The sequence below is a fragment of the Neofelis nebulosa genome, chromosome 4, assembly GCF_028018385.1.
Source record: "Neofelis nebulosa isolate mNeoNeb1 chromosome 4, mNeoNeb1.pri, whole genome shotgun sequence".
Taxonomy (NCBI): Eukaryota; Metazoa; Chordata; class Mammalia; order Carnivora; family Felidae; genus Neofelis; species Neofelis nebulosa.
The window spans coordinates 160556492-160574467 of record NC_080785.1 but is presented as its reverse complement, the minus strand read 5'-3'; the positions used below and the strand labels follow the sequence as shown (position 1 = coordinate 160574467).

Here is a 17976-nt window from a genome sequence, read left to right as displayed (position 1 = left end):
TTATGGGAGCTGTTTGTTAGCTGGTCTCGGGAGTGCTGATTGTGTCTTACTGTTGTTGTGTTTAGAATGCTGTTTTTATTTTCAGGCAACTCAGAACAGCAACATAGGAGGTGGGAGAAGGAGGAGAAGGTAAAGAGTGGTAACATGCGTTTGCTACATTAATCAAAAAGGAAAGACAGTGTGCGGTGTGTGAGTCTGGTCAAGTCATTTTGACCCCTCTGGGCCCTAGTTTCTTCAGCTGTATAAGGAGAAGCTAGGATTACTTTTTGGAGGCTCGCTTTCTGTCTCTCTGGAAAAGGGCCACAGGCTGGGCACTTGGGGCAGAAGGAGGAAAAAGGCAGAGCTCTGATGGCAGAACCTCAGGAGTGACATTAATCATCTACACCACTCCCACTGCCCCCAAACTGGGGTTCTAGGCTCCTTGACCTGAACACACCTTCTGCTTCTGGAAGTTTCCTGATTTGCCACCATGTCAGTGTGACTTTGGGCAAATTACTTAGCCTCTTGCTGTCTTAGCTCCCTCATGAGTGAAATAAAGGGTTTGGACCCGCCAGAGTTCATTGAGTCCCCAAATTCAGTGATGCTATGAAACCAAAGCCAATGTCCTTTCCTGATGGTCCCTGAGCACTTGGGCATTTTTCTCAATTTTGATCCCCAGTGAAACTGCCCAAAGCCTGGGGCAGTTCATAGGACCTTCCAGAAAAGAACCTCCATCTTTACGAAGTCAAAAATGTCAGGGTTGGCAAGGACCCAGAGCTCATCTGTCCCATGCCTTATCTGATGTCAGAGTATCTGTCATAGATTCCTGGACTGTTTGACTATCAATGCCATGGTCCCCAGCTTCATAAACAGCTTAGTGCATTTCCCAGAACCCTCTGATTCTCAGAAGTGTTCCCACTTGCCAGCCATTTATTTTGCTAAACATCTATGCCAGATACAGTGCTAAGCCTGTGAACGTAAAAACAACTGTCTTCATCCCTACCCTGGTAAGTCCCTTTTGTTAACACACACCCTTGTATTACTTGACCTCCTAGATGTCTATATATATTTGAGCATTACAGTAAAAGCTCTGTCATCTCAGAAATATAGCCAAGCTTCTGAAATTTTCCTCTTACACAGTTTCAATTTAATGACTGGACCTTCAAATACAATAGAAGCACACTTCAAATGGGGGTTGACAAAATTACAAAGTTAGAATGTCTCTGGGGCCTTGAACTCCACAGAACAGACCAAACTCCACGGGGAAGATATTTTCTGCCAAACTACACAAGAAGAAGGCAAAAACCTCCTTAATCCATGAAAAATGAATGGTGTTTTAATGCTGCAGTCTACTTAGAAATGTGAGAAGACAATGAGTTAATCAGAAAGTGCTCGTTAAAGCCACTGTTGTCCCAGCGTCAGATTAACGCACTCGGGTCCCCTCCCCCTGGAATGGGGAACTAAGAGGGTACTGCATTTGCCTGGCGTGGCATTGCAAAGAAAGCTGGGTCTGCGGGGTTTTTAGTCCCCGCTCTCTGTTCCATGCTTACAGCCCAACAGGAGACTAAACAGCCCCTTGGAATTTGAAGTAATGAAATTTGAGCTGCGTGCTTGATTTGCAAGAGACAGAACCACTAGACAATAAGAAAGGATGGCTGACTGCTGGAGAAGCAACAGAGAGACAAGCAAGAGAGAGGAAGGCAGGGGAAATAGAGAGGGAAAGGAAAGGTGTTTGAAAGGAACAGAATAGTGGCTCCTGGTGGTGTTAGGAGCAGGACCCCCTGGGAATCTAATGAAAACCACAGGCCAGAAAACTATACACGTACACATAATTTTTGCGTGCAATTTCAGAGGGCTCGTGGATCCCATTAGTTCCAACTACAGACTTCCATCCTTAGGGCCTATCTGTCCGAAGATGGTCCGGATGAAGAATTTCTCCTCTAGAGTCTTAGCAGATGGCAAAAACTAGGGGGGAAAAAGGTCACCTCGTTGCCACAAAGACCCACACCCAAGTGGCTAACTACCTTATCAAACAGCCACCTCTCAACTTAATGACCACTTACTGAGACGTACTAGGCGCTCAATGGTATGTGAGCTTCTTTAGATGTTCCAAGAACCGTGTTATGAAACACCAGGGATTTTTAAGGCTTTTTCCCTGCCAGCAAGGTCGAGCCAGCCCCTGCCAGCAAAAGTCAGCCCCCAGGGGAGCATAAATTGGCACGACCACTTTGCAGAGCCATTTGCCAATGCCTCGTGAAGCTGAGGATACACAGAGTCCACGACTCAGCAATTCCACTCCCAGGTATACGCCCTAGAGAAATCCACTGGCGAGAATGAAGGGACAGCTTGGTTCAAAATAGCCCAAAGCTGGAAACACCCCAAATAGATAAATACACGGTAGAATATCCATACTGGAGAATACTATGCAGCAGTGAGAACAGACGAATGAGACCTAGCCCTGTCAATCAGATTAATCTCGTGTGGAGGGCAGAGGGAAGGCTGGAGAAGGACACAACGTGGGGCTGGAGAAGCCCCAACGTGGGGCTCGGACTCACAACCCTGAGATCAAGACCTGAGCTGAGATCGAGAGTTGGACGCTCAACCAACCGAGCCACCCAGGCGCCCCTATTTTTTATGTCCTTATTTATACGTGTATAAAAGGGCAAATACATATAGACACAAAACTCAGAAAGTGCTTCTGGATGGGGAAGATAAAGTCACCAGGCCAGGGAAGAGAATGCAGGGGACTTACACAGCCCAGCCCCAGGGCCTTTGCATGTGCTATTCCCTCTGCCCGGCACTTTCCTCCTTCAGCCATCCTCAAGGCTCATTCACTCACCAGCTTCAGCTGTTCATTCAAATACTGCCCTCCCCGTGAAGTCTTCCCCGGTTTCCGGCCCTCCTGCCCGTAACACATCCTATCCTTTCTCTGATTTATTTTTTCTCTGTAGCCCTCACTGCCATCTAACACGCCAGACATTTCACTCATTCACTCGTTCATTCGCTTAGTCTTCCTTCACCATTGACCATCTGTTGCACACAAGGAGGGACTTTGATCTGTTTGCTCACTGCTGTGTCCCAGAGCCTGGCGCGTAACAGGTGCACAAAACATACTCCTCGGGTGATTGTTTGCGTACGTGAGTATCTGTCATGTTATTCTCCACCTTTTGAATATCTGAATATTCAACAACAACAAGAACAAAGTCAGCTGTTAGGATGGTGCACAGATGGATCTCCTAGTAAGCTATGAAAAAGGTGCCCAACACCGTAACGTCTCCCTGGACCCTGTCAAAGTCCCAAGCCACGGGACTGTGGGCACGGCCAACAGAGGCCCCTCAGTGAGCACTCAGGCCCACCAGGGCTGGCCCAGGTCCTCCTAACAGACCACTCACATCCGAACGCCTCTACTGAAACAGCCCAAGGCTGTTATATTACAAGGCTCCTTTTGGGAAAAGCAACGTTGCTCGGAAACAACAAATGTGCTCAAGACCTGAGTTGCAGGAGCCCAGCCATCGCGGCATGGGTGCTGAGACCCATGACATCTGCCAGGAGAGACGGGATCTGGAACAGCAGCAGAGCCCAGAGGAGGAATGTTATCTTAGAAGAGAACCATGACCCCACAGAGGAGAGGGGTGACCCCAGAGAGGAGAGGGGTGACCCCAGAGAGGAGAGGGGTGACCCCACAGAGAGGGGTGACTCCATAGAAGAGAGGGGTGACCCCACAGAGGAGAGGGGTGACCCCACAGAGAAGGGGGTGACCCCACAGAGGAGAGGGGTGACCCCACAGAGGAGAGGGGTGACCCCACAGAGGAGAGGGGTGACTCCATAGAGGAGAGGGGTGACCCCCCAGAGAGGAGAGGGGTGACCCCACAGAGGAGAGGGGTGACCCCACAGAGGAGAGGGGTGACCCCACAGAGGAGAGGGGTGACTCCATAGAGGAGAGGGGTGACCCCACAGAGAGGAGAGAGGTGACCCCACAGAGGAGAGGGGTGACCCCCAGAGGAGAGGGGTGACCCCACAGAGGAGAGGGGTGACCCCATAGAGGAGAGCGATGACCCCACAGAGGACAGCGGTGACCCCACAGAGGACAGCGGTGACCCCACAGAGGACAGCGGTGAATAGGGGTCTTGGAGGACAAGAGCCAGTCTCAGCTTGGAGGAGAGGACCGGGTGGGCCGACGGGCCAGAAATTCGCATGAAACAGCATTGCCTACGCTGGCATCTAATACAGGACTTTCGGGTCCACGACACAGACTGACTGGCTCCCCACCAAATCAGTCTCCCTTTCCTCCTAAGCGCAGTCTGATGTTTCCCAGCTTCCCCTGCAGTCATGTGTGTCCCATGAATGAATTCTAGCCGAAAGAATACGAAAGGAAGAGGCAGGTGCCGGGCCCGTAAAACCTCCCAAGTACCCCTGTCCCTGCTTGTTTGCCGTCTGTGCTGTGACGCAGAGAAGCACAGAGTCCTTGGAAGATGTGGGCCAACAATGAGGAGCCTCCGAGTGGCCAGGGCCTAGGTTCCCTCAATCCCTGCTTGGAGGACAGAGCCCTGTCGACAGGGACCAACCACTTGGGACCTTCAGTGAGAAATAAACGTCCGCCGTGTGTAAGACATTACCCACTTCGTTTTTTTTCCTGTTGCTGTCGTAACAGCTAATGTCGCCTCACAGACGGTCCTTGGAGGAAAGCGTATACACAGTCGCCTTTCAACCACGGTGCGCTATACGCAGGTCTGAAAACCCTTCGAAGGCAGTCACTGTACCTTACCTAGACTGGTTTTCTCCACAGTTCTACCACAAACCGTTGCCCCCAGAAGTCCTCCACAGACATTTACCGGCTGGAAATAAAGACCGCCTCGGAAGAAAGGCGTCGCTAAGTGAGGCGGGAGGACCACGTGCGCGCAATTGTCAAAAACTCGAGTTCTGGTTCAAATTCCAGCTCCGCTAGCTAGGTGATCTTAGGCCAGTTCATATCTGCGCTTCGGCTCTCTCTGCGGTCACAGGGGAGTATTAAGATTTCCTGATTCATTGGGTCGTCGAGAAGATTGGATGAGAATGCACGTAAAGCTCTTTGGAAGCTGTCAGCTCCTCCTAAGCCCTAATTCTAACTGTAGCCGAAAGCGTCTGCTGTCACAGGCAGCCAGGCTCCAGAGGTGGGTGCGAGAAGGCTCTAGACGCATACTGAAGAAGAACACGGGGACTCAGCCCTTCCTGAGCCCAGCCTGACACGCCAACCATTATGGGTCCCAAGTCTTCTTAGTTCGAGATAATTCTAAGAGGCACAGCATCCGACACTTACCCTGTTAGCACCACCACGAAGTCCATCACATTCCAACCATTCCTTAAGTAAGAGCCTTTATGGAAGGCAAACCCGAGGGCGATGATTTTAATGCCGGCCTCGAAACAAAAAATTCCAATGAAGTATGGTTCTGTGTCATCCTGGAAGGGAGAGAAGGTCAAGGTCAAGGTCTTTGGCTGGGCAGAGGGTGGGCTGATCAGGGACCCCGCCCACCCGGAGACCTCTACCCGTTTTCCCTCACCTCTCCTACCCCACTCCTGCACTCACTGTCCCCCAATGCATCCTGCTTGGAGTTCGCTTGCCTGAAGGCTCTTGCAAGGGAAGCCGAAGCATGGAGAAGGCACCCTCCTTCTTTCCCTTCGGCCAGCCTCACCTATCACTTGGCCAAACAGAACTGCTTGCTTGGACCTGTGTTGACGGCCACTGGTCACATGTGTTTATTTTTTTTTATTATTTTTTTTAATGTTTATTTATTTTTGAGAGAGAAAGACAGGGACAGAGTGCGAGGTTGGGGGGTGGGGGGGTGGGGAGGAGGAACAGAGAGAGAGGGAGACACAGAATCTGAAGGAGGCTCCAGGCTCTGAGCTGTCAGCACAGAGCCCAACGCGGGGCTCGAACTCATGAACCACGAGATCACGGCCTGAGCCGAAGTCGGACGCTTAACCGACTCAACCGCCCAGGCCTCCCTAACTTTTAATTAATTTAAATGAAATCACAAGAGATTCAGCGTCTCAGCCACACTAGCCACGTGCCGGTGACTGCTGTACTGGACAGTGCAGACCCAGAGCACGTCCATCACTGCAGAAAATTCTACAGGAAAGGACTGGTTTGGAATGTTTGTCACACGCATCACTCAACACCTTTAAGGCTGGACCCTCTACACCAACCTCACCCCCAAATCTGACATTCGTGATGGTTCTCAGCTGGTATGCACCAGCACAGCTGTTCAGGTTGTGAAAATATTGGAATAATACTTCTGCATTTGCTGGCAAATGGCCAGTGCCCTGGCTACCAGCCCCTCACTAAACCTCCTGCCAGTTCTGGCTTCCAGCTGATAGTCTATAACCTTTGAAATTAAGCTATAATCTCGGCTCCATCAGAGCCCCTACATGGATGTTTTCCAATTTGTTACGAAGTTTCTCAAGCTTCAATCACTTGAATTTTGCCTTCACGATGCTTTCCATATCTCCTTGCCAGGCTACTATTTGCTTCCTATTTTTCCAGTTGAATCTTTTTGCTTAGCTTCATCTTAAGCAAAACCAAAAAAAAAAAAAAAGTCCTGAAATCATAGGTTTGCCGGGTTAGTGATATTTTTTTAGAATACACATGATAATTCATAACTATTAAAATTTAGATGTCTTGAGACCCATCCATACTTTGTGGATCAGGAATGAGTGGATTCTTACATCCCCCTACCTACCCTTGAGTCATTACGGTGGTTCTGAAAAGGTGACAGAAAGGAAAGAAGTCTCTTTCACTGCACTGTGAGAATGCCAGGAGAGGAACCAGCGGGCTTGGGGATGGGTAAGGGGATCGAGAAGGATCTCGGTGCTAGTTTACAGCTCCGCAGAGTTACCAAATGAGTAACTTTTTTTTTTTTTTTAACCCCCAGAGCTGGCATCCATGATAGGAAACACAGAGGACAGAAGAACAAAGCCAAATGACATCATATACAAACAACCAGGCTAACATCAGAATGTGGGACGTTCCTTAGGGCAACCAGACTAGTTTCTGCAATAAGTCAAGGGTAGGAGGGAAAAAAAATAATGGCTTTAGATTAAAAGGCTTAAGCGATGTTACAAAATCCAGTCCCCGCTTGGATCCTGGTTTGAACAAACCAACTGCAAGATGCTATTTCTGAGACGATCGCGAAAATTCGATTCCTGACTGGTCTTAGATGATTCCAAGGAACCACTGTAAATCACGTTGGGTGTAAAAATGTCACTGTGGTAATGTAAGAAAATGCCCATATTTTTAGCAATGCAAGACTTCAATGAATTGACAAGCTGTCTGGGATTTGCCTTAAAATATTTTGGCCAGGAGAGGTGCCTGGGTGGCTCAGTCGAGTAAGCGTGCAACTTCAGCTCAGGTCATGATCTCATGGTTTTTGAGTTTGAGCCCCACATGAGGCTCTGTGCTGACGGCTCGGAGCCTGGAGCCTGCAGCCTGCTTCGGATCCTGTGTTTCCCTCTCTCTGCCCCTCCCCCGCGTGCGCTCTGTCTCTCAAGAATAAATAAACGTTAAAAAAATAAAAAATATATATGTATATATACATATATACACACGCACACGTATATATATACATACGTGTGCGTGTGTGTGTATATATATATATATATATATATATATTGGCCAGAAAAGACAAAACCGATGAAATAAAAGGGGACAGAGGACACAAATAAGGCAAAATCTTGACAACTGTGGATCTGGGTGATGGGTTCATGGAGGGGTTCATTGTACCGTTCTCTCCATTTCCACATACAGTCGATCTTTTTCACAAGAATTCTGTTTCTCATACGATGTTCCTGTGGCCAGCGTGAACATCCATCACCCGCTGCCCTCCTGGCTGGCACCAGGTTTTTCAGGTCTGGGGGTGAGGAGTGAAGGCATCTTGCTCCCTAGATTATCGGTGTTCACGAATTTAGGGGCCCCAGGTGGGAGGCTCACGATCCAGCTCCTGACTCCGAGTCCGAGAGCCCGCTCTGCCCTCTGCTCCCACGGCCACAGCAACTTGCCTCTCAAGCGAAAGAGAGGCCCCCTCAAGACAGGGAGACATCACTCACCAGTCGTTCAGACATGGGGGTCTTGTCATCGTCAGGCAGGTGCTGCTCCAGGGCAAGGACGATGCAGTTTGCTATGATGGTGGCTAAAATCATATATTCAAAGGGAGTACGGAGGAATTAAGGAAAATCCTTCCAACTTGTTGAGGTGCACAGCAAAACTCGGCAGAAGGTCAGGGGGGGTCCCCATACGCCCCCTGCCCCCTCCCCCATTCTCAACACCCCCCCACACACACACCAGCGCAGGGCATTTGTTACACTCGATACACTCACACTGACGCATCATTATCACCCCAAGTCCAGAGCTTATGTCACAGTTCACTCTCGGTGCCGAGCATTCAGGAGGTCTGGACAAGTATACAATGACACGTATCCACCGTGAGATGTCCTACGGAGTAGTTTCCCTGCTCTAAAAACCCAGCAGTAAGTTTGTGAGAAAAACGCAGACGTGATTCCTCTACCGCACCTCCAACATCCAACGAACAAATATTAATTCAGCACCCACTGGGTGCCAAGCCCTGTTCTGGGCAGTGGGGACACACCTTATAGCCAAACAGACAAAAATCCCTTGGGGCGCCTGGGTGGCGCCGTCGGTTAAGCGTCCGACTTCAGCCAGGTCACGATCTCGCGGTCCGTGAGTTCGAGCCCCGCGTCAGGCTCTGGGCTGATGGCTCGGAGCCTGGAGCCTGTTTCCGATTCTGTGTCTCCCTCTCTCTCTGCCCCTCTCCCGTTCATGCTCTGTCTCTCTCTGTCCCAAAAATAAATAAAAAACGTTGAAAAAAAAAATTAAAAAAAAAAAAAAAATCTCTGCCCTTGGGCCACCTGAGTGGCTCAGTCAGTTAAGCATCAGATTCTTGACCTCGGCTCAGGTCATGATCTCACGGTTCATGGGATCGAGCCCTGTGTCGGGCTCTGTGCTGACAGCACGGAGCCTGCTTGGGATTTTCTCTCTCCCTCCCTCTCTGCCAGCTCCCCTGCTTGCATTGTCTCTCTCTCTCAAAATAAATAAATACACCCCCCAAAAAAATTACAGTAGTCAGGTCTGACACCGAAAGCGTGAGTTAACAAAAGAAAATACAGATATACCAGACTTCATCAAAATTAAAAACTTTTGTGCATCAAAGGGCATTATCAAGAAAGTGAAAAGGCGATGCACAGAATGAGAGAAAATACTTGCAAATCGTATCTCTGATAAGGGTCTGGTATCCAGAATATATAAAGAACAATCACAACTCAACAACAAAAAGACAAAACAGTCCCATTAAATAATGGGCAAGTGGCCTGAATAGATATTTCTCCAAAGAAGATATTTAAATAGCCAATCAGCACACAAAAAGATACTCAATATCCTCAGCTGTTAGGGAACTGCCGATCTAAACGCAATGAAATACTGCTCCATAGCCACTAGAGGAAAAAAAACAAAACAGAACAGAACAGAACTGGAACTTCTGTGCTTGGCTGTTGGGCATGTAGAGTGGTGCGGGCTCTTTAGAGACAACCGTTTGGTGGTTCCTCAAAAAAGATGTACGGAATGACCGTAGGATCCAGCGATATATGTCCTGGGGACACACCCCGGAGGATAGCAAACAGGGCACCGAAGGGCACGCTCATGGCAGCAATATTCTCAAGGGCCAAGAGGTGGCAACAACCCCCACGTCCCTCGGTGGATGAACGGGCGAACACAACGTGGTCTGTCCCCGCAGCGGGATATTACTCCGCCATAAAAACGAAGTGGTAATACACGCCACAGTGTGGACGGACCTCAAAACCGTAAATGCGGTGTGAAAGAAGCCGGACGCAAGAGACCGCGCGGTGTATGATTTTGCGCATGTAAAACGTCCAGAACAGGCAAATCGATGGAGTCAGGAAGTAGACCAGTGGTGGCCAAAAGCTGGGGGAAGGGGTGGGGAGTGACTGCTTATTGGTTTGGAACTAGACAGATCGTGTCCAAGAAACACTACGAACGTACTAAATGCCACTGAATTCGTCACTTAAAAATGGTTAATACGGTCCTGTGAATTTCACCTCAAAAAAAAAAAAAAAAAAAACCACACACAAAAAACCAATATGGTGGTCAGGGCAGGTGTCTGAGAAGCCGACCTTTCAAGATCTGACAGAGGGAAGGGGTAGTCCACGCGGCTATTTCCAGAGGTACAAACTGTCCAGGCACAAGCTCCTTCCTGCATCGCGGGGACGCTCCTCTGGGTTGACGAGGCCGCCAGAGTCCTGCTGGAGCATGTGTACTTGGGGAGGGTCTGTCCTGCTCTGTTCACATTAAGGCCTGATCTGCTGATCAGGCGGTGAGCCGGAATGTCTCGTCTCCCTCCCCACCTCATGCCAGACCCACAGAGGCACCCCCTGACCAATCTCTGAGAAGTGGATTACAAGCGGGTCACGTGTAAGGAAACGGACGTCGGTGGGGAAAACCATAGGGTGTCGGTTACTCTGGAGCAGAGGTCCCCTACCTGCGGTTCACTGCACGGCGATGAGTAGAGCCCTGGCCTCCACCCACCGGATGCCAGGAGCATCCCCCCCTCTCCAGCTATGACAACCAAAAATGATCTCCAGATAGTGCCAAGTGTCCCCCGGGAACACGGAAACCCACTGTTCTGCAGAAGGATCAAAGAGCAGGTGTTGGTGAGGTTGGTCCCATGAAACCGCTGGGCTCCTCCCAGTTTTCTATGTTGGAAGCTTAACTTGCCTCGTTCCCTCTTTGGGCCCTAAAGTTAGGTCTGGCATTTGGGGAGCTCCATAAAACCAAGGGATCTTATAGGTTGGACTCACTTCCCAGGTGGGGAGAAGAAAGTCTGAAACAGACAACCCGAGAGCAAGAGTCTAAGAAAACCAGGAAAACCAGGCCTTCTTTGTCACCAGCCTCGGCCTTTGCCTCCAGCTCACAGCGGCTGAGCTGCGCTCCGTGCACACTCTGAAAAGCAAATCTGACGCCAACAAAAGCCGGCCCTGCCGACGAGCGCCTCTGATTGGCTTCCTGCCTCCGAGCTGACAGTCATTAGGAGCACAGAGAACAAAGCTGGGCTGTGTTGCACAAATACTCCATTCTGCCTCACCCTGCAGCCCAGAAAATAAGAGACAATATTTGTATACAGAGAAGCAACGCCAAGCCCTTCCCTGGCCTCCCCTCGCTGAGGCTTCTGAAGCCATGATTTGAATCTGATGATTTCCCTTCCCTTCCCCGCCAACTAGCTCCTTGCCCGCTTCGGCACGGAGCTGCCGGCTCCCTCCTGGCGGGGAGCGGGGGAGGGGGTACGTGGCCTCCTGCCCCTTAACAGCTGGGATGTGACTTCCTTTCCATCAGACTTGAGCTGAGGTTCCAGGAAGAGTCCCAGAAGACTGGCAGCAAGCAGCATCTTTCTGGGCTGCGTTATCAGGGTTTCAATTGCCCAGTGTCGCCTGGATTTCAGACCCGGGGCCCTCTGGGTATGGTGATGAAGCCTTAGTCAGCATGGGGGAGAAGAGGAGGAGGCTGCCCGCTCCTACCTTATTTCTGTTTCTTATTTCTTGTCCAACGTGGCAGTACTGGGTATCAGGTGTTACCTCCTTCCCCCTCCACGCACACACAGGCCCCGCCAACATCCACAGACCTGCCCCAGAAGGGACCCCGCGACGCTGACCTTATACCCTCACCGGCTGCCTCCTTCGGGAATGCAAAGTCTCGGGCCCCTCGCTGACCTGCTGAGTCAGAATCTGCATTTTAGCAACACCTTCCCGGGGTGGGGAGGGGGTCTGTGTGCACACCGAAGTTTGGGAAATGCTGCCCTAGATCTATTTCAGAGGTGGGAGGGGAAAGGTAACTGTGGTTCTGAGTCATCCCCAAAGAGGTGGGGTCTCCTCTTTCTCCTCCACTTTCTGACCCCAGGAGGAGAGTTCAGGAGTCCTGGACCAGCCTTCCGCTCTCACCCAGGCTACGGGGGCTGGTAAGAAACCCCAGATCTTGAAGACAGAACAGCAGCACTGAAATGGGACAAGCATGCAACAAAGAAAACTCCAGCTTAACTGACATGGAAGGACTCACAGCGTTCCCACGGCCCCCATCTCACTCAGAAGAAGAGCCAGTCCTGCCGGTAGCCAGTGAGACCCCGCATGACCTCCCCGCATCACCTCCCCGCTCTCATCTCCTTCCATCTCCCCTTGTCCCGCCAGCTGCAGCCACAGTGGCCCTCCTCCGTGTTCCCCAAACACCAGCCACGTTCCACCGCAGGACCTTTGTACCTGCTGTCCTCTCTCCTGGAATAGGCTTTCCCCACAGACCCAAATGGTTCCCTCCCTCACTTCTTTCAGGTCTTTCCTCAAAGGCTGCATCCCCACTGAGGACTTAACCCCCTTGCCCTGCTTCCCCCCCCCCCACCTTGGCCCCGGTCCCCAGTCAAACATCTGCTCTGTTTGCCTTCTTTATCTTGTTCACCGTTTGTCTGCCTTACTAGACTCGATGGCAGCAGAGATTTTTGTCTACTTTCCTCACGGCTTGGTTCTCAGCACCTAAGAGAGCATCTGCTTTATAGTAGGTGCTCAATAAACACCTGTATGAGGAAGGAAAGGTGGGTAGGTCCTGGTCTTTGCATCTCTCCCCCCACTTCATTGCATGCCAAGTCTCGATGGGCACGTTAGGCACACAATCAGCTTCTTGAAATATGCACTGATGTGGCTGGCATGCAGACACAAAGATGGGGTTCTGGGCTCTCGGCACGGCAGCAGATGCCTTGCCCCAGGCAGAAGTCAAAGGTAGTACAGGCAGGGGGAGGTGAGGTTTTCTCAGCCCAACCCCAAGTCGTGCCCGATCCTCCCAATTTAGAAAGCCTGGGTTCTAACTCACAGCTGCGGTGAGCAATGCCTCTGCTCGCTGCGCTGAGCCTTCCTGCTCCCCGATTGGTTCGGGGAGAAAGCACCTGTGTCAGCGGGATCCAGAATAATCAGCCAGCCAGCCGAAGAGGCCAAGGCGGGCGGGGCGGGTAGCTGGGGGGGGGGGGGGGGAGAATGTGGCGAGAGGAGATGAAAGGAGAGAAGCATCCCTGATGGGAGGAAAAGCTGGCTCCTGAAATGGCTTGTGGAAGTCAGGATAGCAAACAGCCCTGCAGGCAAGGGCAGATACACAAAGCTCCGCCCACAATTAGATTGATCAGGACCCACAGAGGCCCCAGCAAGGGGCTGCGTGTGACACTGGAAATGACCAAGTGATTCTTCCCAGGGAAGAAGGGCTGCGTCTGCTAACAGGAGCTGCTCTTGGGGTCCAGAACATCAAGGAAAATCAATCTGCAAAGTGTAGGCCTGGCTGAGGGTTCCAGCCCCTTAGCAAGACCTTGCAGAATGTCTAAGTCGTTCACTCTTCTCTTTGTGAGGCCCCATCCCTATCTCATTCCCAGCCTCCTGTGGTGGTTGTGAAAATCAAATCAGGTTTGTTAACTCGTCAAGACCTTTTCTCTACGACGGGGTCTGCCTGATGTTCTGAGGAAACGGGTATTTCAGCGAGTCAACCAAGCAGTTGAACTTGTGTGGAGAAGCCAAAGAGACCTTATTTTCATGTTCGTTCCATGCTCATCACAATTACCAGGAAAAGAGCGGGGGTACCAGGGTGCTCGATGTATGGGTTTAGGACATATTCCTTGCTTCGCTAAACAAATGCCACCATTTAACTCGGCAATATGATAAACTATTATGGGACCATTAACAGGCACAACAACCATAATTACAGCTGCTGTTTATCGAGCGCTTCACTGGGCAGACACCGTGCTAAGCATTTTACACTCGTTTCAGTTAATTCCTTGCAACAATTCTACAAGGTGGGTTCTGTTGCAAGCCCCATTTTCCAGATAGGGAGATCAAGGCTCAGGGAGGTTAAATAAATTGCTCAAGATCACACAGGCTATACCGGAAGAGCTAAGGGCTCACCCCAAGATCTATGCTTGTAAGCTGGTGGTCCCCAAAGACCACTCAGCTGCTTACCCTTATTAGAAGGGGGATAGTTTTGTCTTTATTTGAAAACTGGAGTTGGGGCACACCTGGGGCCTTAACCATATGGATGAGACCAATGGATTAGACCTCACCTGCGTCCCAACTGCCACCATTTAACGTAGTACCGATCAACTATTGCATGCTAATCCATGCTCTCAGAAACCTATCCCAAGTGGGTTAGATTAATGAAAATTTTAACCTCCAATACCCCAAAGAGTCTGCAGTTCTCAGACACAGGGTTCAAAGTCTCCAACGCACAGTACCAACCAAAAATCAAGCCTAGGAAAGGGCGTTACACCAGCTGATCAGCTTGAGACTCTAGTGGCGAGGACGCATTAACAAGGGCAACTCTGGGTACTGCCCGGGATGTTTTCAGCACCGCGGCCAGCGACAAGCGGTGAAGTTTAATTTCACATCCACCCCAGACAGCACAAGCCTGGGGCAGAGCAAGGAAACCCAGCGTCAAGTATTAACACTCTCTGTGACATTTGTAAAGATCTACATTTCACATCTGGGGTAGAGACAGAAAAAAAAAAAAAATTCATTATGTCACCAGGAAAATCAGATGAAGAGAAAATTAAAAACCCAACACCAAATAGGTGTGATGTGTCATTTTTTTAAGTTTATTTATTTTGAGGGAAGGAGGGGAAGAGGGGCAGAGAGAGAGAGAGAGAGAGAGAGAGAGAGAGAATCCCAAGCAGGCTCTGCACTGCCAGCACACAGCCCAACATGGGGACTGAACTCACAACTGTCATGACAGTATCATGACCTGAGAAATCAAGAGACGGACACTTAACTGAATGAGCCACCCAGGTACCCCTGTTTTTCTAAATATTATCCAAGGATTCTCAACACGTTGGTTCCAAAAAGAGAAGTCTACCCAGGGCAGCTGGATCATGCTTCTGCTCAGAAAACTGGAAATACATGCACGAGAAATCGTAGAGCAGAGTGATTAAAAGGGTTTGGGAGTCAGACGTGGTTTGGAGATTTATCTTCCTTCTCGGAGCCTCAGTTTCCTCACTCATAAAATACAAAATGTAGAGCCTACCTCATAGGGCTGTGTGAGAACAGAATGAGTGGACACAGACAATACACTTAGAACAGGACCTGGCATTGCAGTACGTGCTCAATAAACGTTGAGTGTTTAGTTACAATTTACTCTGGTTCCTGCAATGGAATTTAATATTAAGAAAACGTAACATGTTTACAAAAGCAGAAGATGGGGTGCATCTCATTGTGATCATGCAATCGATGCTTAAGTTATTATTTTTACCGTAGGGGCACCTGGGTGGCTGAGTCGGTTGAGCGTCTGACTTCTGCTCGGGTCATGATCTCATGGCTCCTGAGTTCGAGCCCCGCGTCAGGCTCTGTGCGGACAGCTTGGAGCCTGGAGCCTGCTTCCGATTCTGTGTCTCCCTCTCTCTCTGCCCCTAACCCACTCGCATTCTGTTTCCGTCTCTCTCAAAAATAAATAAACGTTAAAAAATTTTTTAAATTATTGTTTTTACTACAATTGCAGCGACCAGTATTATAAGCCTTTCCTGGTCCTTTTTGCCCATGTAAGTCTCGGTCTCTTCCCTTCACTGGAGGCCATCAACACCTACTCTCATCATGGGATTATACAATGTGACTTTGTGTGTGTGTCTGGTGTCCTTCATTCAGCGTCATGTTTCTGTGTGTCCCAGCACTTTGTTCCTTTTTACAGCTGACTAGTATTCCACTTGATCTTAGCCAAAAGGCCGAGAAGCGATTGACTAGTATTCCTTTGTAAGGATGCGCAGTGCAATTCCTTTATCCATTCACCCACCGACGGCTGTTCCAATCTCTTGGCTACCCAAAATAAGTAACTTAATAGAGACAAAACGCAGATTCACATTTGCCAGGAGGTGAGGGAAGCAACTGCCTGATGGGAACAGGATTTCCTTTTCAGGGTGGTGATTCAGAACAATGAGAATATACTAAATGTCACTGAACTATTCACTTTAAAATGTTTAATTACATTACATGATAGAATTTCTCAACAATTTCTTCCATTTGTAAAAAAAGAAAAGAAAAAAGAAAAAACAACAAAAAAAAAGTCTTGCTGGTTTGCTCCTTTTCTCGCTCCTAGATTCTCCGAGGTTCCGCGATAATGTGTTTACGTGCTCATTCTCTCCTCTGAGCCATGAACTATGAACAGAAACCCCACCCAGACAGCCTTCAAGATCGTTCTTTTTAAATAACAAATGGGTTCAGTTATAAAAGGAATACGTGCTTATTGGGTTTTTTTTTTCCATTTTACAATTTATATCGTGTCATTTAAAAAGTGAAGAGCCCGTACCTAAGCCCACTGGCCACAGATAGCCCACCACTAGCAATTTGCTGCTTATTTTTCAGATTTTTCCCTACACGCATTCTTTACACTGCCTGCTGTCTCTTCCCCTAAATACGGGCAGGGCTCATTCCCTTGCATCCATCAGGTGGTACAAAAACATCTTCCCAGCGAGGTTTCCCTGGGCTCCCAGATCTGAAGTCTCCGCCCGGCCAACATCACCATCCCTCTTCCCTCTTTGTTTTTTGCTGTTTTTTATTTTTTTAGCAACTTATCGCTTCAAACTACACATTTTATTTATTTGTCTTACTGCCTCGGTCTCTTACTGGAACGTCAGCCCCTTCGGGGGCTTGTTCTCAGCTGGGTCCCCAGCATCTAGGGCCCATCACACACCAAGCGCTCGATAAATACTACCGAATGAGTGAAAACAAACGTACGACATTGCATTTTCCCTTTTATAAAAACGGGATGGTGCTATGCAAATTCCACCACTTGCCGCGCCCCTCACCACACTGGACACATTTTTCCCTGTTGGTACATTGGCTCTTCCTCTTTTAAAAGGCTGTGCGGTATTCTTGCGAAGGAACGCCCCATCATTTAATATTCCCCTAAATGCTTCCAGTTTGTCTCTCTGACAAGCAGGGCTGTGATGAATAACCTGACCAGGCAATCACATTCCCTGGGATGTCCCCTGTGTCCAGGGAGGCCTTCTCCTCACGTGTTGTACTGTCGCCCTGGGCAGTGGGCAGTGAAGTCCTGTATTTCCTGGCGTCACCTCTGTGCATTTCATCTACCCCTTGGCTTAAACGCAAACTTGGAAATTCCCTGTAGGCCATCAACTCCAAGGCCAAGAGGACCACCAGCAGCTTCAAATTAGTCCCCAAGAACGAAAGGGAAATCCAGCCCAGGGAGAGGTCTGCCGTGATTGCCCCCAAGGAAACCCAGTGAGGCCACGGAGAAGGGCCCCAAGAAGTGTCGAAAAAGCCAAGACATCTCCATGAAGGTTCCCTCCCCCCCAGCCGGTGCCACTGGGCTCAGCAGGAAGTCCAAAGTCCAAGACGGAAAACAAAAGCTGAGAGCAAGACTCTGGTGGAGCCGGTTACTTTCTATGACCTTCCATTTCCATTGGAAAGACCACCGTCCACAACGGTCCATTCCTTCTTAATCACTGGAAAACATCCCTACCTCCTCATCAGTAACCGCTGTCAACTCCAGCCACACGTGCCTAGAAGCGACACCAGCCACCTTCAAAATACCTTTGCCCAGCACCCTCTCCTGCCTCCATCTCCTTCCTTGCCAGCCTTGCACAGGTTGGCTGTATATCATTTCCCTGCATTTCCTTCCCTCCGGGAAAGAGCCCGCCCCCGGATGAACCACACCAGTTGCCTTTCCCGTGCTTTAGATCAGTGATCTGGGCTGATGACGCTAAACTCATGATCTTAAATTCGAGAAGTCTAGCATCCTAGGTGGGAGAGAATACCAGGGCATACTGGAGCACTGCTAGGAATGACCCCATTTAGGGAAATTAATATCCTCCCATCATTAGAAACCCCACCTCTGTCTCCAAATTTCCCTCCGGCCACCAATCCATTTCTCCGCTCCCCTTCGTAGAGAAGGAGTTGGCTTCACGCGTTGCTCCCACT

General features: G+C 49.6%; 1 protein-coding gene across 7 annotated transcripts in view; it reads right to left on the bottom strand.

Annotated features, from left to right (window-relative positions):
* Positions 1-17976, bottom strand: part of CACNA1A (calcium voltage-gated channel subunit alpha1 A) — a 284147-nt gene that overhangs the window by 165176 nt on the left and 100995 nt on the right. For 6 of the 7 annotated variants that reach the window (XM_058727813.1, XM_058727814.1, XM_058727811.1 and 3 more), the window contains exons 4-5: positions 8059-8165; positions 5276-5415 (exon numbers count right to left, since the gene is read on the bottom strand). In XM_058727813.1, the coding sequence (XP_058583796.1) occupies positions 5276-5415; positions 8059-8165 (247 nt within the window). The remainder of the gene's footprint in view (positions 1-5275; positions 5416-8058; positions 8166-17976) is intronic. The other variant, XM_058727815.1, reaches the window with a different exon arrangement.